Here is a 22,299-nt window from a genome sequence, read left to right as displayed (position 1 = left end):
TTATACCAGCAGAATCCTTCTGCCTGATGAAGACACTTCCTCTACCAGGTCCTTACCTTTAAAGTGTAAATACAGTGTATCATTCAATGCTGGGGTGATATAAAGCTTGTGTTGCTTGCAGAGTTTTCGCAGAAAGTTTTTAGTCATTCTGTTCAATGAAAAACATGAACAAGAAATTTATCTGAGTTTGTCAGCTCTGAAACATATTCCAAAAATTCTTTACCACATCCTTTCCTTCCCCCAAATCCACAAGACCCTATATGCCTGATAACTATTTTAAATCCTTCATTTTTTAATAGCTTTCAAGGACTTATCTAATATTGGTACTTTCAGCATTTAAAAATATTGCAATATATGTTCTAATAAAAATAATTTTAATTGTGTCATCAAGATCTATTGCTGTTTCTCTCTCCAGGTCTGGCATTCAAGTTTAATAGATTGTGGGTAGGTGTGCCGCAGAGGCCGGCTGGCCTGACTCCACTCCCGCAGACATTGGGCTGTTTGACCTCCATGAGCCTCACTTCCTTACCATGCAGTGGGGTGGTTACACGCTCTCCCTTAGTGGTAAACATGTGCTGTGACGGGCTGTACCATGCCTGCGTACCTGGGGCTATGATCTTCTTGGTCATTTCTTTGGAGAGCTAAGCAACTGTCTGACCCGCTGTCACCACTCTGTTTCTGCTCGCTTTTGTTGGATGTGTCAGCAGGACTTGCGCATGCTTCCTTAGGATCATTAAATTCTGTAAAATTAAGAGGGTGGTTCTATGGAGATCAAGAAATATATTTAAAAGTTCCCCCAATTTCAACTTGATTAATAACTGTCCACTTCATAGTATGAAACACCAGTACTCTCTAGATGTATAAACATTTTTAAAGGTCTATGGAAATTTTGCTTCTAGGTATGTCCTCTGTGAAAGCTCTTGTACATGTGCACAAGGAGATGTGTACAAAGACATTTGTTTCTGCATTATTTGTAACAGCCACAAACTGTTAACAGTGCAAATGTCCATCCATAGGAACTAGTTAGATAAAGAAATGGATTATTATTCTGCATCAGAAAAGAATGCAGTGGCACTATATCGCCAATATGGCTAATTCCCTCCTGTCTCTCTCTCTCAATATAAACATAAAAAGAGAAAGAGAGAGAGAGAAAAGTGATAGAAAGGATCCATACAAAATTACAGAGGAGAAAGGAACGGGACTAGGATGAGAGGGAATTGAATTTATTTGAACTATATGGTGATGTAAGATGATTTGACTTTGGGCGGTGGGCACACAATGCAATATACAGATCATGTACCATAGAAATGTACCTATATGACCTTATTAACCTATGTCACCCCAATAAACTTAATTCTCTGAAAAACACTTTAAGTGAATATGATAAAAATATTAATCATTTTCAGTTCTTGGTGGTGCTACATGGGTGTTTGTATAATGTTCTCTGTTCTTTTTAAAAAGTTCTCAAAAGGAAAAAAACAAATAGAATCCAAAATAGTGGAAATGAGCACAAAGGCTGGCTTCTCCTCTGTGTCTACTTGTGAGGCCTATTGAATGAAACTCTACACTCCTTATGTGGAAATGGGTGTTACACTTCCCCATTTCCCACTGCATACAATGCCCAGTCACAAGAAACACCAGATAAAGATTTGTGAAATAAATAATAGGTGCTTAAAATACATAATAATGCTTGATTATATGAATATCAAGAGCTATTGCATTAATTTTTAATGGCCCATTGTATGACAGAAACCCTGATTGTAATTATCCCTGCTTGCAGATGAGGAGACTGCTCCACAGAGAGGTTAAGCTCTGGGCCAACAGCCATAAAGCTGGCCAATTGCAGAGGTGCAATCTGAACCTAGGGTGACCGGCTTTCCACGGAACAACATGGCTTTCCAATAGCTCCTCATACAGGGCTTGCCTGGACAGTTGATGCTCAAGGTATACTTGTTGACTGGGTTAAAAAAAACATAAATTTAGCCATTTCTTTATCTAGTCACTAAAAGGTCTCCCGTAGGGCCGTAAGTCAAGTGGGAGCATAGGCTGAAATCTCTCTTCTATGCCCATTCTGGGAACTGACAAAGAGTCACCTGCTGACCCCAGAACGGCCAGCTCTTCATTCACTGTCTCTAGCATGAATTCAGTTAAGATGTCCTGCCCTGGCATCTTTTGATCCTACATGGTGATAGTAACAAAGGGGAAAAGGATGTGTGTTGGGTAAGGACTTGGGCTCCGGAGTCAGACTGTCTGGGCCTGAGTCTGTTCTGTTACTGACCGGCTGAGGGCAAACTGTTTGAAGCAAATTCTATAACCTTTTTAAGTTCCCGTTTCCTCATCTGTATGAAATGGAGGGATCAGTGACTACTGCAGAGGGCGAGTGTATGGCTCAAATGTAGTGAGCGCTTAGCACACCTCCTTTAATAAGTGTGGGCTGTTATTGCTATTATTATTGTTATTGCTGGCTGTGAAGATCAGGTATGTGGTGTTGCGCGCAGCCCGCTGCCCCCCTCGCCTCCCTGGGGCGGCGGTCAGCACCTTCCTTGAGGTCGCCTTGGCCTGCGTTCCCGTGGTCACCTGCAGAGTCCTCCACACCCGGCACCACACCAGGCTTCTGCGCGCAGTCCTGTTTCTCTACCCCGTCCTCCGTGGGCTCCGAGACCTCAGGGTGCATGTTTACTCCGGAAACACCGAACACCCCGTAGCAATGGGGAGCCCCGTTTCGCTGGGTAGCTACTGCCCCTAGCCGAGTCAGGGAGGTCCGACTCTCCTTCGCACCCAACCACCAGCGCACGAGTCTTCTGCAGCCTAACGCTTTCTTGGTCTCCAAGGCAACCGCTGCACCCACGCACTCCCCGGGGACTTGCACGTCCGGACGCTAGGGGCGGGCCTCACAACGGCTCCGCCCACCGGCGCCGGCGCGGGTCACGTGGGGGCGCGGCCCTAGGCAGCTGCTGCGGCGGTGAAAGGGTTGGCGTTCGCGTGGGTCCGCCAAGAGCGGCTTGGAGACTGCGCCGCTTTTGCAGGTACCGCGACCCCCGCACCCGACCCGGGGCCCTAGACTCGCCCCATGCCCCTTGGCGCCTGCGGGATCTTGGGCCACTTCTCCCTCCGCACCACGCCCCCCGGGGCCGTTGTCTTTCGGCGCCGTGGGCATTTAGGACCGCTTCCTCCCTCTCCCCTTAGACCCTCGCCCTCAGCACTTCTCCCTCCAGGCCCGTGTTCCCCAAACCCAGAGCGCCGTTCCCCAACTCCATCCCGGCGCTGCTGCACCCCAGAGGACCCTCTCTGCTGGGCCCGTCCCCTCCCCCCCGGACTCGACAGATCTTGGGCCCCACCCACCCCAAGCATTTGGTCTCCCTCTCCCCCCCCCCCCGCCCCCCCGACCCTGATCCGGGTGCTGCCCACGAGGCTCTGAAAAATCACTCTCTTTGCCCATGCGTCTTTATTCTCATCACCAAAGGACTTGGTCTGAGTGGGATTTGTTCTGAATTAAAAGTAATTCAGAATAAGGTAGCGCTCGAAGAAATGGCACCACCAGTTCCTGAAGCGGAGGTCGCTTGCTCAGGCTTGCTTGGCCATGACAGGTGCTGGAAGGGAGGAGTTCTGGAGACCTGTGAGGCCGCCCCCTGTCCAGAGGAGCATGCAGCCCAGACACGGCCCAGCAAACCCTGCGGCCCCCGGTGATGCCAGCAAGATGCCCTCCTGGGAGTCTCCCAGTGGGGCCACCAGCCAGAGTTCTGGACTTCCACAGAGTTTGATCTGAATCACCACCGCCCACTTCTTAGCTGCGGGGTCCTGGCCCTGTCATTTTACCTTAGTTTTCCCTTCTTTAAACTGGAGACGATTATTATAACACTGCCTCATAAGGTTAATGAGAGAATAAGTGAGCCGGCAGGAATAAGCACTTAGAGTCTTTTGCATAAAGCCAGCTCTCAGTTTTAACCCTGACCACCACAAATAGCCCATAGCTAACACTGAACGATAATGACTAATATCTAGGGTTTATTGAACACTTATGCCCCATTCACTGTTCTAAGTGCTTTATGCATATGACCTTAGTTAATTATCATTATAATCTTAGGAACTATTATCCCCATGTTTATAGGTGATGAAAAGAAAGCTCAGAGGTGAAATAATTTCACCTTCACCAGAAACACCTCTCTTATATGGGGAGCCCAGATTCAAATCCAGGAAGTCTTTTCAGTCTGTGGTTTTAATCACCACAGTAATAGTTTAGGGGCATGGAATGGTTTTTTAACTAAGATAGATTATATAACATAAACTTTACCATATTAGCCATTTAGAAGTATACTTTTCATAGAAGCACATTCAGTGTGCAGCCATCACCACTATTCCAGAACATTCCTGTCTCCCAGAGAAGCCCCACCCCATTAGCAGGTCACTCCCTATTTTCTTCTACTCCCCTGTCCCTTGGCGATCCTAATCTACTTTCTGTCTCAGGGGATTTGCCTTTTCTGGACATTTCATGTAAATGGAATCATGATATTTGGCCTTTTCTCTTTTGGCTCTTTTCACTCAGCATAATGTCTTAAAGGTTTGCCTAGGTTGTAACATGAGTCATTACTTCATTCTTTTTATTCATTTTGTGGACAGACCACATTTTGTTTACCTGTTCATCTGTCATTCACGGACATTTGGGTTGTTTCCACTTTTTAGCTATTGCGAATAGTGCTGCATTATACAGGTTTTCGTGTGAGCATAAGTTTTTAGTTATCTTTGGTGTATACCTAGGAGCAGATGCTATTATTAGTTTAATTTTTACATCACAAATGAAGACCTGAAACTGAGGGGCATTGGCCCTTAAGTGAGCACCTAATTCTGCTGCTACTCAGCTCTCAAGGAATTTAGGTTAGGGATGCCAAGAGCAGAGAAGGAAGGCAGGGCGATTTGAAAAAGTCATTACACACCACAGTGACTGTCAAAGCACTGACGCAAAGTTTGAGAAGCTTTTTAAGTTTCATCCTTGAGAATGAAATGTGAGTATTGAATGCAAAGCAGTATTTGCTTCTATTTATCAAATAACTACTGTGTGCACAGCAGCATGCCAGGTCCTGAGGAGAAATGTTAACGATGGGTACGATCCCAGCTTCACACCTTCACATAGCCGCAGGGGCGATTAAAGGCTTAAGTCTGAAAAACAAAACTGAAAACTTGTAGTAAATAATATAGAAAAATATCTCTCTGACCTGGGGCTAAGATGAGATTCCTGAAATAAAACACCAGTATAAATTGTACAGAAAAAACATTGATGAATTTGTCCACATTAAAGTGAAGACATTCAGTTTATTGAAGATACTACAAGGAGACAAAACATACAGAGAACGGGTATCTAGGAAAGAGGAAGAATTCTTACAATTCTGAAGTATAAAGACAACACAATAGAAATAAGGCAAAAGCTAGGAATAGGCATTTCAGAGATGAGAAAACTCAGCACATGAACATTAGAAGAATGCCAGTCAACCTTATTAGTAATCAGGAAGTGTCGATTAAAACCATAGTGAGGTCCTGTTTCACAGCACCCCGTGGGCAGCAGGTGAACTGTTGGACATTGCCGGCTGCTGAAGAAGAGGCTATGTGAACTCACACTCACTGCTGCGGGTGTGCAAATTGGTTCAGCCACTTCGACAGTGTTTTCTTGAATACGTGGATGTCTTAGGCCCCAGCAGTTTGACTCTTAGGCTTATCTCTTTGAGAAACTTACACATGTGCCCAGGGGACATGCAAAAAAATGTCCATGACACTGCTGATTATAATTGTAAAGTGAAAACCAGCAAAACGACCCAAATGCCCGTCGGCAATAGAATGGATATACGAATGTAGTACGTTTGTACCATGAGGTGGTGTGCAGCAGTGAAGGTGTACCTCACAGCTACAGGAGCCCGGATGAGTCTCAAAAACAGTGCTGAGTGAAAGAAACAGGTCACCAAACGATGCATGCAGTATGACTCTTTTATGTAAAGCTCAAAACCAGGCAAAAAACAGAATACAATTATTTCAGAATCTATGCTGGGGTGATAGCACAGCTACTTACAAAAAGGGAGGGGGGTGATTATGTCAGAATTTAGGAGAGTGGTTACCCCCAGGGTGGCAGAAGGGGATATGGTCAGGGAAGCAGCAGATGGGGCTTCTGAGACTGGCTTTATTTATGCAGTAGGGTGACTGTGTGGGTGCTTTGATTTATTACTCTTTGAACAACTTCTATGTGTATTTTCCCATTTTTTTAAATTACAGAAAAGTTAATTTTAGATAATACTCCTGCCCTCAGATAGAGACAAGTTAAACACTTAAGTAGAATGCAGAGCAGTGTGGTGAGTGCCGTGTTGGTAAGAGAGACAGGGTGGAACTCAGAGGCAGGGGTTCCTGCCAGGAGCTAGGAAGGGAAGGGAAGGGGTGAGAGGGCCCCAGTTCATCCCCTGGGCCTGGCGTGCCATCGGTGCTCATCAGTGAGTGCTGGGATTGAACTGGGGAGAAGGAATGGGACTTGAGCTATTTGGAGAAAGACAGATAGGATGTGAGTGCTGAGCACATGGACAGATTCAGACTCTGTGTGAAGGAAGTAAAATTCCTATAACAAATATTAATGAAAATAAAGTCCAAGCCATGGAGCCTTACAGGAAAGTTTTCCAGTGCCGGCTGTTGATGAGGATGGTGAGGACCACCCATGTCCCTCCCAGTCAATTGAAGATCATAGGACTCTCTGAGGTTACTTTCCACTTCCTGAATACACTTGAAGATTTTGGTTTAAAGGGTGTTGCAGGATTTTAAACTTGTCTTTTTATTGTCCTGAAAACTAGACTTGATGGTCTGTCTATCCATCTATCAATTTCCCATGCCTCCTGTAACAAAGAACCACACACTTAGTGGCTTGAAACGACACAAACTTGCTCTCTTCCAGTTCTGGGGGCCAGAGGGTCTGCAGTCAGCCTCACTTGGCTAAAGTCAGGGTATCAGCAGGACTGTCACTTTGGAGGCTCCAGGGGAGAATCCGGCCTTTGCCAGATTCTGGAGGGGCCGGCATCTCTTGACCCCTCTTTCCATCTTCAAATCCAGCAGTTTAGCATCTTGAGGTTTCTCTTGGTCCTTGTCTCTTTCTGACCTCTGCTTCTTGGTTACTTCTCTGACTCTGACCCTTCTTCCTCTCCTTAATAATGATACATGTGATCACATTAGACCACCCGGATAATCCAGGATAATCTCCCCATCTCAAGATCCTTAACTTAATTATACCTCTTAGCGAAGTCCTCTTTGCTACATAAGGTGGCACATTTACGATGGTTGAGGATTAGGAGGGGGGATATCTTGGGGGTGCCGTGATTCCGACAACCATAATGCCTTACTGGTGGGGCTTTGTGATACTTGCTTTGTTTTCATTGACAACATTTTGGTCAGTCTGATTTATGTTCCCTTTACGATCCATCCCAGGTGCCATTCGTTTGGATAGCCTGGTGATGTTTGTTTCATGCAAAACCACTTTTCCCAGAACTCTTGATTCATGAAGGTTTTCATGCAGATGCACGGTCAAACCAAACCCACAGCGTCCCCAGGTAGGCTGGGGTACAGCGTACAGGTACGCCTGGGGTATAGGTACGCCTGTAGCAGATTCGATTGCTGAGTTGCATCAGCCGAATAGTAGGCCCAGATAATGTTGCAGCCACAGCAGTTGTGCTTTCAGGAGGTGACTCTGCTCTTTGCAGCTTTGACCATAATTTTCCCGTGACACTTTTATAGTTGTAATGTTACTGTTAAGGGTTTTTTTAAGGTTTTTTATCTTATGACTTTTTTTGGAGCAGTTTTAGTTTACAATAAAATTGAAAGGAAGGTACAAAGATTTCTCATATACCTCCTTCTCCCACACCTGCAGAGCCTCCTCCATTACCAACATCACTTGCCAGAATGGCACCCTCTTACCAAAGATAAACCTACATCGACATCATAATCACCCAGAGCCCACAGTTTACTTAAGGTACTTTAAGTGCTTGATGAACTAGCCCTGATGAACATTGCCTTATCAAAGTCCAAAATGCCTCATAGACAACAGAGAGTTGCTCTTTAAAAAACAAAAAATATTTATTTATTTTTAGAGAGAGGGAAAGGGGGAGAGGAAGAGAGGGGGAGAAACGTAGATCTGTTGCCTCTTGCAAGCCCCCAACTGGGGACCAGGCCTGCAACCCAGGCATGTGCCTTGACTGGGAATCAAACCAGTGACCTTTCTGTCTATGGGACGATGCACATCCCAGTGAGCCATGCTAGTCAGGGCAGGAATTGCTCTTCTTTTCCTATTTGGGGAAGTTCTGACTTACTGTTTTCCTGCTCACTCTTTTCCTTAGTAGTTTACTGCTTCTCTCTTGATGTTTAAATTTTTTTTAGAGGCAAGAAAACAAAGCTTTATAATAACTTTTAAGGTACGTTGTATAGGGACCAAAATTTTACTGTGATTTAGTGTTGCTTTCTAAATGATGGATTTCTCCAAGTTTTAGACTAATACCTACCACAGAGAAATTAACTAGTCAAACCTCCAAAGCAAGTTAGCAGCTCAATGTCTGTACACATTTTGGCCGGTGTCTAGGCTTAAATGTGTATTACACTCCTTTAAAACTGTGTTTTCGTGAGCTTTCTTGGAATTTAGTGGCTTTGGGGGAAGTCCTGATTTCTCCTTTCATTAAAAAAACATTATTGCCCTGGCTGGTGGCTAAGTTGGCAGGAGTGTCATTCCATTCACCAAAAGATTGTGGATTCGCTCCCCTGTCGGAGTAGGTACGGGAAGTAACCAATCAATGTTTCTCTCACATCCATATTTCTTTTTCTCTCCCTTTCTCTCTAAAAATCAATAAACATATCCTCAGGTGAGGATTTAAAAACCAAGACATTATTTTCCATCATGCACTTAAAGGTAGAGAAGACGCTTGAGAGAATATAAGAAATTTATAATTTCCTGTTATTTTCCATTTACGGCCCATCAAGTTATGAACAAATGTGAAAATGGTGTGTCTGGGGAGCAGCGAGGAATCAGTCCCAAAGCCGTGTATTCTCTCTCCATCCGGCCTTGCTCCGTCCCCGCTGGGATGCACAGGGTGCGGCACACCTTACTTCCTGCCTGCGCCACTGCAGCTGCCTGCACTTCTGCCGGCTGACTTCCACAGCAAACCCCGACAGCTCCTTCCTTCGGCCTAAGGGACTTACTCAAAGAGTAAGGCCAAATGCTGCCATTTGCCATAAAGAGATTTCACTATCTGGCCTTCCCTCCCACTCCCCTTCCCAGCCCCAGGCACGCATCCTGCGCTGTGAGCACATTGAACTTGTCACTGTTTCCCGTCAGCCTGGGTCTTTTACAGTGCTGGGCCCTTCCTCCTGTCTGCCCAGAAGAGTCTTATACCTTCTTCAGCAGCACTCTCACGCCATGGCATCGAGTCCCTCTGCTCATCTCTCAAGGAGTTCTGTGTGCGCAGGGTGTCAGGGACTCCTGGCGTACTTGGGATGGTCCTCAGCCTCGGGCATGTAGTTTTCTTCATTGCTCTTCTAATAGTTGGGATTTCCACGTAGTCTTTCCTACAGATCAGTGACTGCATGTGCTTAGGCTTCTTGGCTACTATTCATAAATAACTTTGCACCTGAATTTTTCAGTCTTCTGTGAGTTTGGTTGGTGTGAGTCAGATCTCCCCAACTCAAGCTATGTCTGGAGAATGATCAAGTTACCTTTCTGTACTTCAGGGCTGAAGACCAGACCTAGAATGGCATCAGCCCTCTGATTCTCTGTGACTTTAAAAAATAGAGCAATGGTAATAGATGTTTGATGTATTTGTCTATGGTGGAACTATAATGTTCAAATACAGTAATGGTATTCCTCCGACAAGATGATGAAGGGGAATAGAATAGGTAGAGTTGAGAAGCGGGGCCAGCTGGGGGTTGAAGCCCCTTGATGTGACTGTTCTCAACTCACCCCTGCAGTGGGTGCATCTCTCCTGCTGGCCCTGAGCAGGGGGCCCCTGGTGGATTTTGCACGTGAGGTTTTTCTTTCTGTAAAGGATCAGAGGAGTTGGGTGGTCCCCTCTGGAGTGGGGGAACAGGATAGGGTGCAGAGACTGAGAGCACGGTGGGAAAACAGCCTGGGAGCTGAGCAGAGACCGGGGAGTACAGCTCAGTGCTACAGACTTCTGTCGAGCTGCTGCTCTGTGCCAGGGGTTGTGGAAGGCACTGGAGGCACAGAGGAGTAAGATTTAGCCTTCGCCCTAGAGGAACTCAGCCTCCTGACGTTGGTTCAAAAACAGAACAGTTACAGTGCAGTGTTGAGGGTGGAAAGAGAGGGGAAAGGTGTACCAGAGCTTCTTTTCATTTCCTCATTCTTACAGCACTTGCCCACTCACAGGCTAGAAGAAACTGCTCCAAATACCACAGAACACTTCCTCCCTGCCACCTCTGCCAGCCGATTAGACAAGTGCTGGATACCTGAGCTCAGGTGGGCCAGACAGAAAGTCTGCCAGGAATTTGGAATAGAGATGCCAGGTGGCTGCAGTCATGTGGAAGTTCAAGTGCCCTGCAGGTGGAACACAGGAAGGTGGTTTGCAGAGAGAAGGATAAGGCCCAGGGCAAAGCCCAGGTGGGCCCCAGGGGGAGAGGGAGAGAGGGAGGATGGCTGTGTCCGCCTCTGTTCCGGGGCTGCCAGCCTCTTCCTGCACATCATGCCCTAAGCTGCCGACATCTGTGCGGAGCGCCATCTCTCTCTAAGCTATTTGAACAGGCACTGTCCCCTTGGTGAAATATTCCTTAAGAAAGGTGCAGGAACTGAGGGACATTCCAGCCCAGCCTTTCACCAGATACTTTTAGTGTCTTCCTTATTCTGAAGTGAGGAAATGCTTTGCTGCTTGTGTCTATTTATATACATATATATATATAAATACACACATATGGAAGGATTCACAGCATAAGAATTCTTGTGCTTTCTTAATTTAAAAAATCTTTGATCTTAGTTTTATATAAAGTTCTCCCATCTGAGCTATGAGGGCAAAAGAAAGGATTTTTTTTTTTTTAAGATTTATTTATTTATTTTTGGAGAGAGAGGAAGGTAAGGAAAAAGAGAGGGAGAGAAACATCAGTGTGTGGTTGCCTCTCACACACCCCCTACTGGAGACCTGGCCAGCAACCCAGGCATGTGCCTGGACTGGGAACCCAGCCTGCGACCCTTTGATTGCTGGCCAGCACTCAGTCCACTGAGCCACACCAGCCAGGGCAGAAAAGGAGTTTGTTTTGTGTTGGATTTTGTTCACAGATTAGCCTTAAGGAGAGACTGAACAGCATGTTCCTGAAGGCCTAGAACTGGCAGAGAAGGTTAAGAGGAAAACTAGGGAAGTTAATAACTGGAGTAGAAAAATCGGGAAACTCCTTTGTAGTCAAACATCTTTCAAATTCTTGGAAAATACTGTGTTTGAGGGGGAAGAGATTCAGTTTCTCATCAGTGTGAGGTGGTTCCAGGAGGCCTGTCAGACCTCCTCCTTTTCAGCTGGAACCTTGTTGTATACGCTTTGTACAGTTACCTTTCCCAGAAGCGTTACTTTGGTTACCACCCATTAGATCTTGGTATGTGGTATTTAATTTTTCATTGAGAACATTGTTTTAACATCTTAGCTGTATGCCCACCTGTTACTTAGAAGAAAAGATGGAATATTCCAAGTATCTCATTTTTTGTCATAGTTTTGTTATTTCTAGTTTTGTTACATTTTGTTTGAAAAGTGCTAGTGTGTACTAGTCATTATTTTTTGTGTGTCATGGCCTAGTATTTGATTAGTTCTGACAAAAGCACATGTACTCTTTCGAATGTTATTTCAGAACCTCCCAGCTTAGGCTGGTTTGACATGGAATCTCAGTTTTTATGTTCTTTCTTGTAAGAAATGACTGTTTTGGTTATTTCTTTGGGAATCTTGCTGTTAATCCTATTCAGAAACTGCATCCACCACAGCCCTGTGGTACCAAGGCGGGCCAGGGGCACACCCAGCAGCCAGCTGCCTCAGCTGTGTATGGAGACCGTGGAGCAAGGGACCCTTGGAAAGGGGCGGCATGGCATTCCCTCTTGTCAAGTGTCTGGAAACTTTGAGAGGCATTCATGCACAGCAGAAAAAGAAGGAACCGTTTCGAGACAAACGATCCTAACTTTAAAAGTATTCAGAGGCTCTGGGAGCAACGAGGAGTATTACTGCCTGTGGTCTGGCGGGTTGGTCAGAGAAAGAAAGGCATCTGCAGTCTACACTTGGTTGGTCCTGGTGCTTCATGTTTCAGGAAGTCTTAGCCAGTGTGGTCCATGAGGAAAATTTACCCCGAAGGGGCACTGGACTGTTTTTCGGTATTTGGTTTGTGCACTTAATAAAGTGTATAATGTTTTCCTGATCAGTCTTGGCATTCACTTGTAGGGGGTTTCTATGGGCAGATTCCTACTATGTAGCATTTTATGTATAGGAAATAAGGTGGCCCAACTTCAGTCATTTTTGTATTGTTATTTGAGAAAAACATTCTTTAACTTACTTAGTGTCATATCAACTTAATTAGCAGTGTGGTAGCAATGTAAAACATTTTGTTTGATAAGAGGTTATATCCTTATTGTGGGTCATTTAAGAATCCTGTTGCCTTTGTATTTCTTCAGTCTACCATATTTCCTTTGTATGTTTTTTTGGTTTGTGATTTGGACCGCAAATGTTAACATTCAACATATATAGTCATATGTATATTCAATAATTTTAAAATTATTTTATGTGCCTTTGAATCACAGTATTATGTCATTTTTATATAAACATATCCATTTGTGGTTAATTTATTTTCTTCTGCTTAGTTCATTTTTTACTCTGCAGTTTGGTCGAGCTCACATTATAGTAGAGTGGGAGGGAACTCACTCATTCTGTCTTAAGTTTTGCTGCTCTTGGGTATTTTCTTAGGTTCAGGATTTGTTTTTTTCTCTTTTAATGGGATTTCTATAAAAGACAGTAACTCAGAAGTTTTATGTACATATATGTTGGCTTAAAATCAGCTTTCTTTTCTATAATAAATATCCTTGTGTTTGTGTATATCTGAGGTCCCTGTGATCTAAATGTAGTCTGTTCTGGTGTGTTTGCTGTCTTGTCCCCCGTAGGTAGTACACAGTGGGCTCAGTGGCTCCCCAGGTCCAGTACAGGGTGAAGTTCATCAGTCTTGGGTATGCCTGGCCTTTGTCTGCCCCTGCAGGCTTATCTCTGATTGCAGGCACGTGTGCACCAGTTCGTATGGCATTTAAAATTGGTTTGTTAGATGTTTGTCTCTTCTCCTAGGGACAATTATTTAATTCACCATTGAATCCTTAGCATCCGTCACAGTACGTGGAATATAGTGGTGGTGCTTTGTAAATGTCTGCCGCGTGGGCACCTAGCTCGAGAGTTGTATTGGGCTTTTCTTTCTCAAACATAAGGGCCCAGTCAAACATAATGGCGAACAAACTAACCTGGGAAGACGGAGGAGTGCTTACCCCACTGTCGTTTGAGAAAACCATGTCTTAGAGTTTAGGTAGTATTCTTCTTTTTTTATATTCACCGCGGGATATCTTTTTCATCGTTTTTTAGAGAGAAAGGAAGGGAGAGAGAGAAACATTGATGTGAGAGAGGAACATCGATTGGTTGCCTCCCATACACGCCTGGACTGGGGAGTGAGCCCGCAACCTAGGTATGTGTAATCGAACTCACAACCTTTCAGTCATGGGACAGTGCTCCAACCTACCGAGCCACACTGGCCTGCTGGGGGAGTATTTCTTTTTAAATATACGTTTGTGGATATTAATTTATGTGAAAGCTTATTATTTAGTTTTGTCTCAAGCAGGTTGTAAGCTCTTTGCAGCTAAGGCCATGTCTTAGTATTACCTCTGTTTCTTCTGCTTTGTTTCTACATGGGCAGTAGGCCTTTGTACTTGCTCATTATGAATAAAGCAAAGAAATAAACATCCCTCTCATCTGTTATATAAAGTAAAAAGTCTGTGCATGTCATTATACTGAGCTCGGAGCTTTTTTAGGGCACAGAGCATATTGTGTTTATCTCTGTATCCACAACAAGTGCTTGAATTTTAGTAGGAATTTTGTAACTCTTGGTAGTTGTATTGATTAATCTCTTTGTAAGAGAAGAGCTTTATAAACTACAAATGTTAACTTTCCTGGACCCATGCATGCATTTGAACTATTAGTGTTGTTTGCATGCAAAATTACTCAGTTTTGATGTCCTCAGATATTTTCTTCACTCAGGCTATGCATGTTTCTTTAACTTACTAAGCAAAGAATGCCTCTCTTCCCCTTTCCTGTAGGCTGCCATGGCTGCCGTCGACAGCTTCTACCTCTTGTATAGGGAAATCGCCAGGTCGTGCAATTGCTACGTGGAAGCTCTAGCCTTGGTTGGAGCCTGGTACACGGCCAGAAAAAGCATCACTGTCATCTGTGACTTTTACAGCCTCATCAGGCTGCACTTTGTCCCTCGCCTGGTGAGCAGAGCAGATCTGGTCAAGCAGTATGGGAGATGGGCAGTCGTGAGTGGTAAGAAATGAGATTGCCGTTCCTGTCTAATTTAACATCAAAACAATCTTTCCTGTTTGTGTTTTAACTTGGGTGCATTATTGAAGGAGTTACTGAATTTAATGTGACTTTTTGTGCGAACTTGTTGATTTAAAAAAAAACTGTTATGATTATGTTCACATTTTCTCGCTGCCATCATCTTGGAAGAATTTTCCTTTGATTTTTGTCCTTACTCTGCCCTCTCTTACTCCCAGTGTTGCTCCAGCCCCACCTTCCTACGCTTTGCTTTTCCTTTTTGCTCTCTATTTTGAAATTGTCCTTACAAACTGTCACCACTTTCAGAAATGCTTTCCTTATTTTAAATATCATTTACATTTATCATTTCCCGGGAAAGTGTCTCCTGGCACTTGTGCAAGCCAGATATATGTTTGAAAACAGTTTCCTACTGTGTCTCCTTATCAACTTGGTGAATGTAAAACAGCTCTTCGGCTACCTGTCAGAAGTCTGGGAGAGTGTTTGCCTAGCGTGTGTCATTCATATTGTGACGTTGTGCTTGGCTGATCAGTATTAGAACTTGCTTTACTGTTAGTGTGAGTCTCTTCGCTGATTAAGCCCAGAAATGCGAGAGGGATATTTAAGGTTCATTTTAAAGATCTCACCGTGAAATGGGTATGCTCACTTTTCCTGGTTGTATTGTAGGTGCAACAGATGGGATTGGAAAAGCCTATGCAGAAGAGTTAGCAAGCCGTGGCCTCAATATCGTCCTGATTAGTCGGAACCAAGAGAAGTTGCAGATGGTTGCTAAGGACATTGCTGACACCTACAAAGTAGAAACCGATATTATAGTGGCAGACTTCAGTAGTGGCCGTGAGATCTATGACCCAATTCGAGAAGCCTTGAGAGACAAAGACATTGGCATCCTGGTAAATAATGTGGGCGTGTTTTATCCCTACCCTCAGTATTTTACTCAGGTCTCCGAGGACAAACTCTGGGACATCGTCAATGTAAACATTGCTGCAGCTAGTTTGATGGTGCACATAGTGTTACCGGGGATGGTGGAGAGAAAGAAAGGCGCTGTTGTCACCATCTCTTCTGGCTCCTGCTGCAAACCCACCCCCCAGCTGGCTGCCTACTCTGCTTCTAAGGTAATGTGTTGCTGATTGGAAATGAAATCATAATGTGATAGGGAATTTATTACAGTGGTTTGGCCCCATTTGTTGAGCTATCAGCAACTCGTGTTTGCTTATGCTGTATTTCGTTTCCTGAAATGATAATAAGCAAGCCTTTTTACTCTCCTGGGTTTTCTTCCAAGTTCCAGAATACTAGACGTCTTTCCCCCTGCCTCATTTTAACAGGCTTATTTAGACCACTTCAGCAGAGCATTGCAGTATGAATATGCTTCTAAAGGAATCTTTGTGCAGAGTCTGATTCCGTTCTACGTGGCCACTGGCGTGACTGCACCTGGCAGCTTTCTGCACAAGTGCCGGTGGCTGGTGCCTTCACCGAAAGTGTACGCCCATCATGCCGTCTCGACCCTCGGCATTTCAAAAAGGACCACAGGATATTGGTCCCATTCTATCCAGGTAACAGCACGCATTCACTGTTGGGATTATGTTAATGCATCCTAAACCTGTCCAAATGGTACAGGAGACTCTGACTAAAGAAGCCTCAGGCTGAAAGATGAGAATTGCACATTATGATTCTTAAACCTGATCTTCTTAGTGGTTCTGGTAAGTCACCAAATACTCTTTTGTGGAAGTAGGGCTGAGAGCACAAGTAGAGGGGAAGTAATGTGGACTTCGGAACCAACTAGAGAGTGGAGGAGGAGAGCGGAGAGACTGGGAGACCATTTGCAAGCCGAGGGACCCTATCTAATGGCTCCTATGCAGTTGGGTCTGCACAGAACCAGGGGGTGAGGCGGAGGGAGTGTGAGGCTTTAGAGAGTGAGGAGCTTGGAAATAATGACTGGGAAGAGAGGAGAGTGAAGTGCCTGGGGAACCATCAGTGGGTTGCTGAGCTGGGAGGAGGCCCCAGTGACAAGGGGAACTGAGAACTGACGGTGGCTCCAGGTGTGCAGCTTGTCTCCAGCGGCACTCAGCACAGTCGTGTGTGTGTGTGTGTGTGTGTGTGTGTGTGAGACGCTTCTTGAAGCCTCTTCAAAGGTGGCACCAAAAGTAATTTTACAACAGTTTACTGAGAATGTGTCTGTGTTTGTGTGAAAAGTGTTTTTTAATTTTTTAAAACTGATTTTAGGGAAAGAGGAAAAGGGTGAAAAAGAGAGAGAGAAACATCAATTTATTTCACTTATTTATCATTCATTGGTTGCTTCTTGTATGTGCCCTGACCAGGGATCAAACCTGCAACCTTGGTGTGTTGGGGTGATGCTCTGACCAGCTGAGCTACCCAGCCAGGGCAAGAGATTGTTTTCGATGCGCTTGCACAGAGGTTAGGGAGCACATTTTCTCACTCCTGACCTGTGCCTCAGCTTTCCTTACACATGTCCTCACCTCCTTACACACATCCATAAAACAGCATTTCTAATCAGGAGCAGCTGGAACTGACTCACAACCATGACATCTTCTCTTTCTTGGCAACCGTTTCCTATAATTTAACAATTGTATCTTACGTGTATTATGCTAGTTGTCTTAATAAAGATTTGCAAGCAAAAAATAGAAAAAAATTATTTGGACCTTAAACACAGCTAGAAAGGAATCAGAGGATTTGCTTTAATTGTTAAGTAGTTGTTAACATTGATTTGGGAGCATTTCTTACTTTCAGAAGTGGCATTAGGCAATATTAAATTGTCCACTTTGGAACACATAGTAAGTCCAACAGAAAGAAAGCTTTTCTTTTAGAGCTTTCTGTTTGTGATCCTTGACATAAAGGCCAGAAATACACTGGTTATGTGTTGGGTTGAAAAAACAATTACTTTGACAACTTGACCAGTAGGTGTCTTGCTCATGAACGTCGGGACTGTGTTCCAGGTGAGAGGGTCTGTAGGGGGAGCTCTGGGGAACGGAGAGTGGAGCGGCAGAATCTGAGCTCTCCGACTGGCTCCTAGTCTTTTCTGAGTGTCTACTACTTTTGAGGTGTTTGTTCACACACACTCTGTGTTGCTCTCGGGAAGGGGAAACGTGGCATTGAGGGGAGAGGTGGAGCTCGGTGGAAATGAGAAGGCCTGAGGCTGCATGTGGAGATGTGGGTGAGGGTCCAAGGGAGCCGGCCAACAGCTGGGTCAGAGGTTAAAGCCCTCTTGTCGGGTTTTGTTGCAGAGGAGGACCTGCTCCTTTCTTAGTCCGGACACACTGGTCAAGAGTCCTGAGCATGTGCAAAGCCTTACAGAAGCCAAAACCCACCCTCCTTTCTCTGTCATAGACACACTCACATCCTCCCCCTCTTCACTTCGGGTGCTTTTCTGCAGTTCGGAGCACCCAGAGCCTTGGCATTCCTTTCCAGTGGCTGTGGTTGCTCAGATAGGTCCACGAGTCAGCCCTCCCGTTCAGCTGTCAGCATCCGGGGTGAAGTTCCCCCTCCTCTTCCACGGGCCCTTTCCACCAAGCTCTTTCTACCTTGCTGCCCAGGAAGCTGAAACCTCATTGGCACCTTAGGAAACGGTCAAAATACGCCTTGGTGCTGGTCCCCCTGCAACAGACAGTGGTCAGGGATGGAAGTTGAGAACAGATTTTTAGATGCTGATTTTTTTTTCTCCAGTAAATAAATACTGAAAAAACATACTTTGAAGGGAGATCCAGTTATCTAGTCTGTCTCAGGTGTCTACATGTTTGAGTGCTGTTTTACTGACAGGGTCCTCCTCAGGGACCATAAGTGGACTTCTCTCATCCCTTGGATTTAGAACCTCTGCTTTAGGACAGCAGGTCAAAGGAGGAACATCCCAGTGTGTTTCCCCCATGAAATCCTAGTTGTTTAAAGAGGTCCAGAGACCTTAGTCTTTTCCCCAGAAAGTTACCCGTGGCTCCACGTGAAATACTGGGCCCTTGGCTCTGAGGTGGTAAGCTGGAGCTCCCGTGGAACCTGCTGTGAGTCTGTCACCTGCAGTTCACTGTACTGGGAACCCCTCCTTACCTGGTGTGGTTCCCTGGAGGCGCAGAGTAACCTAGGCTAGAATTTCAGCACTTGCCAGGGGCCTGTCTATCTCCCTTTCTTAACGTACAAGACGGTAAAAATTTCACTCAGTGTAACTTGAGCGATGCTGACAAATCTCTCAGCATTGTCCAGGGTTTCTCCAGCTCAGCACTTTTGGAATTTGGGGTTGGATAATTCCTTGTTGTGGGGCTGTCCTGTGCATTTAGGGTGTTCCGCCCATCCCTGACCTCTACCCACTGGATGCCAGTAGTGCCACTGCCCCAGTTGTGACAACCAGTAGTGTTTCTGGACATTGCCATGTGTCCCCTGGGAGAGGGGGCAGATGGCCCTGGTTGAGAATCCTTGTAGCAGAGCAACCTCAGCAGAACTCCCTCCCTGGATCCCCAAGCCATCCATCCTCCTCACATCTCAAGACGGTGGGCTAGGGTCCTGGTGTTTTTGACTCAGTTTTTCTGTTTAGCTTGGCTCTGTTCTGCCCCTCAAACCTGTTTTCTCACATAGTACTTAACCATATACGCATTTATCTACTTTAGCTGCCTTTCTTCTGGAATAATTTTGTAGTTTTTAACCAAATTAAGCAAGTTAACATACTATTTGTATCACGTAAAGATGAAATCCTATTATTGCATGTAGTTCCATCCTCATTGAGAAAGGGGGTGGGTGGCAATCATGTTTTTATTCCCATAGGTCTCTCAGAGGGTCTTATGCAAAAGTGGGTGCTAAGTAAAGCAGCACCTGAGATCTCTTTCTTTTTTTGTATTTAAAGTGATTGGTGATATTTGTTGGATTAAGTCAGATGCTGATCTGTACATTTCAGTGTCAGTGGCTTTGGGTTCTAATCTTACAACCTTTTTCTCTTTCATTTTTAGTTTCTTTTTGCACAGTATATGCCTGAATGGCTCTGGGTATGGGGAGCAAATATTCTCAATCGGTCTTTACGTAAGGAGGCCTTATCCTGCAGCGCATGAAACTGGATGATGGTTTGGGAAGTTCTGCCAACTTGCGGGAACCTACAGTATTCTGACATTTGGAAGAACATGTTTAATTTATCTTCTGTATTTTCTTTTGTGACTGGTTATTTAGCGTACTGCCGATTCATCATTTGCAAAGCAGACATAATACTTGTAGAGAATGCTGTGGAAAAACCTCAAGGGCCACTTGGATGGCACAGAGTAAATAATGACTGAGGCATAAGAACTGATTGAGGAAACCTATGTTTTGATGCTTTTCCCCCCTAGCTGTTCAAATGTCGTGTGAAATGTCGTGTGATTTATGTTCTGGGAGCTACAGCAATCTGATGTTGAAATATACTTATAATGTGACTTGTCACCTCTTACAATTTCATCTGTTGTCTTTTAAGGGGAATTATTTCAGTAGGTGAACTGTAGTATTGGTTTTCAAATGGTCATCAAGAAAGACCATTTACGAGTGTCATTTTATAAATAAGATTGCTGGTACGATTAGCAGTAGAAATCTGTGCGTGTTAATATTGTATCGCTCTAGTCGTTGGACTGTGTGTGAAAGTGCTGCTCTCCAACTGACGCTTCTGATACAGCTGAGTGTGTCTGGATGCTGTGTGCATCTGTGCAACTTCTTGGGGAAGTCACTTTAGAACATGTTTTGTCAACTTGGTTTAATGTGGAACCTTACAGGGTGTTAAAATTCTGGATATTTTCTTTTTGTACCAAAAAATCTTACCCAATTTTGTGCTGTAAGCTTGCCATGTACAATATTACCTACAACATCCTGTTTTTTTTTTTTTAACCTATGATGGAATTCATTTCTAGATTTCAACATGATTGACTGTCATTAACCTCTTGATCTATGATTATTATGGATAAGTAGTGATTTGTCAGCCTATGACCCATTTTATAATTGAAATTTAGCCCTTTAGATCTTGTTAAATCTGGTTTTCATATACTTTTCTATGTAATATTATTTTATTCCAGTGGCATTATTGGTGTAAACCTTAAGTATTTATGGAATAGTGGTTAAAATATGGACAGATTATGTATGTGATATGTATTGTATCTATTGAAAAATGTTAGAAGCTCATTCCTGGTTCTTGTGATTAGTTTAAGCATTTTAGTGAAATTTTTATTGCTATGAAGATAATGATGCACCCCCCTCCCCCCATATACAATATGGGTTAGTATTGATACCTGTTGTGAAATGCTTTTGGCTCAGGTCCTGTTAAGCCAAACATTTTGAGGACCACATACCTAGTACTCTGACAATTGCAAATCATTATATGAGTATGACAATGTGTACAAAGTAAAAATGAGGAGTTTAATGTTGGGAAACTGTCACAAAAGCTAGGAAATTGATTGAAATCAGGACTGTTGTGGAATTGTTTTCTCCTGAGATGATGTTCCATTATGAGTAGGCCTAAACATGCTTTTATGTTATAAGTACAGTAACATTGTAACATTTGCTGGTAACATTGCCTCGGTATTTCCAGATGTCACTTGGACTCAGTTCAGAAGCTCTTCCACTTACAGATCGGGCCTTCAAGACATGAGAGGAAGACATTCAGATGTGAAAAGTTACACACTAGTGACACTATGTAACACTGAAGGTTTTATGTTACTTTTATAAAAGGTAACATACCTTCATATGTTACCTTAGGAGACTTTATTGGTCACATTTGGCATTTTCCCTCACCCAACAATTAATCTATTGTAATTAAGACTAGAAAAAAATTGACTTCATGCCACATTGACCTGAACTTTGATGTGTAATAAGCAGCAGCAACTTTGTGGGAAAAAATACTGTATTTATACCTAAGGTGTTATTGTGGTACAACGGCATTTTGTATTTACAGATTAGGTATTGAATCATTGTTACATGATGAGAATAAGTAAACCATGTCAGTGATATTTTAAGATTCTCTGCCTGGCAGGCGCACATAAATAAGCTGGTGCAAAGTTAGCGAAAGATCAAAACTTAGAACCTTCCTTAGGTTTTGTCTTCCATAGAATACTTTTTCCCAGAGCTCATTTTAGTCATAGTTAGACCACTGTAGATGGGGTTTCTTATTAAGAATGTGGGAAATAGCCTTTGAAACAATGCGTGAACTGAAAACTTAACAATGAAAGTAGTTGCCTTCTCCTTTGCTCCTTATATTTGTAAATGGGTTTTCTGGAATGAGAGATACATTTTTTTTTCTCATGAGAGTGATTAATTTAAAATTACAAGAACTTAATTTATTAACACCTTGGATGAAATTCAACACAAAATTGTACATACACATGTCTTTTGAAAATGCTAGGTTGATTTCTCTATCTCATTCTCCTGATAGGTTGAGTAAGATGAAGGCTGACTTTGATCACTGACTTTGCAACGTGGAGGTTGCTGGCAGCTTTGCCACGAGCCATTTTACCGACTGGTGCGGGTGAAAGGCGGATACATTGTAGTGGGTTCAAGAAAGGGTAGGAAGAACAAGGAGACAGGAAGGAAAGAGAGCTCTATTGAGGAGTCCTTTTTTGTTTGTTTTAATCTTCGTTAAAATCCTGTCATATTGGGGAACCAGAGGGTTTCAGGTGGTGTCCTGTCTTCGACACTGTGTGCCCTCTAAGACCAAGTCCAGTCTCTCCGTGTGTCTGTCTCAGTACTGGCTGTTACTCTTTATCTTAGTTTGAATAAAGATTTACCTTCCATGGAA

The 22,299-nt window shown here is 43.9% G+C and overlaps 2 protein-coding genes across 5 annotated transcripts in view; one reads left to right on the top strand and one right to left on the bottom strand.

The window, feature by feature from the left end:
- DNAAF1 (dynein axonemal assembly factor 1) overlaps positions 1-2,903 on the bottom strand; it is a 19,727-nt gene extending 16,824 nt beyond the window's left edge. The window contains exons 1-3 of one of the 3 annotated variants that reach the window (XM_028502038.2): positions 2,539-2,903; positions 605-740; positions 57-148 (exon numbers count right to left, since the gene is read on the bottom strand). In XM_028502038.2, coding sequence (XP_028357839.1) covers positions 57-148; positions 605-740; positions 2,539-2,674 — 364 coding nt within the window. In that variant the 5' untranslated portion in view covers positions 2,675-2,903. The remainder of the gene's footprint in view (positions 1-56; positions 149-604; positions 741-2,538) is intronic. The other 2 variants (XM_028502039.2, XM_036012274.1) reach the window with 2 other exon arrangements.
- Positions 2,894-22,299, top strand: HSDL1 (hydroxysteroid dehydrogenase like 1). Of its 2 annotated transcripts, XM_028502040.2 has the most exons (6): positions 2,894-3,026; positions 13,599-13,698; positions 14,327-14,552; positions 15,231-15,676; positions 15,887-16,114; positions 19,505-22,299. In XM_028502040.2, exons 3-6 carry the CDS (start codon positions 14,333-14,335, stop codon positions 19,601-19,603), a joined length of 993 nt encoding a protein of 330 aa, XP_028357841.1. In that variant the 5' UTR covers positions 2,894-3,026; positions 13,599-13,698; positions 14,327-14,332; the 3' UTR covers positions 19,604-22,299. The 2 variants fall into 2 exon arrangements, with proteins under 2 accessions (XP_028357841.1, XP_035868174.1); XM_036012281.1 differs by lacking the exon at positions 13,599-13,698 and having other exon boundaries at positions 2,928-3,026.

Source organism: Phyllostomus discolor, chromosome 12, assembly GCF_004126475.2.
Source record: "Phyllostomus discolor isolate MPI-MPIP mPhyDis1 chromosome 12, mPhyDis1.pri.v3, whole genome shotgun sequence".
Classification (NCBI taxonomy): domain Eukaryota; kingdom Metazoa; phylum Chordata; class Mammalia; order Chiroptera; family Phyllostomidae; genus Phyllostomus; species Phyllostomus discolor.
Note: the sequence above shows the minus strand (reverse complement) of the source record. Positions and strands in the feature narration are given on the sequence as shown.

What these genes read in the sequence shown, in the direction of transcription:
- HSDL1 (XM_028502040.2), top strand. Translation starts at nt 14,333, where the DNA reads ATGGCTGCCGTCGACAGCTTCTACCTCTTGTATAGGGAAATCGCCAGG. An exon ending in GAGATGGGCAGTCGTGAGTG is followed by an intron (nt 14,553 to 15,230) that starts GTAAGAAATGAG and finishes GTTGTATTGTAG; the next exon opens with GTGCAACAGATGGGATTGGA. An exon ending in ATTGGTCCCATTCTATCCAG is followed by an intron (nt 16,115 to 19,504) that starts GTAACAGCACGC and finishes TTTCATTTTTAG; the next exon opens with TTTCTTTTTGCACAGTATAT.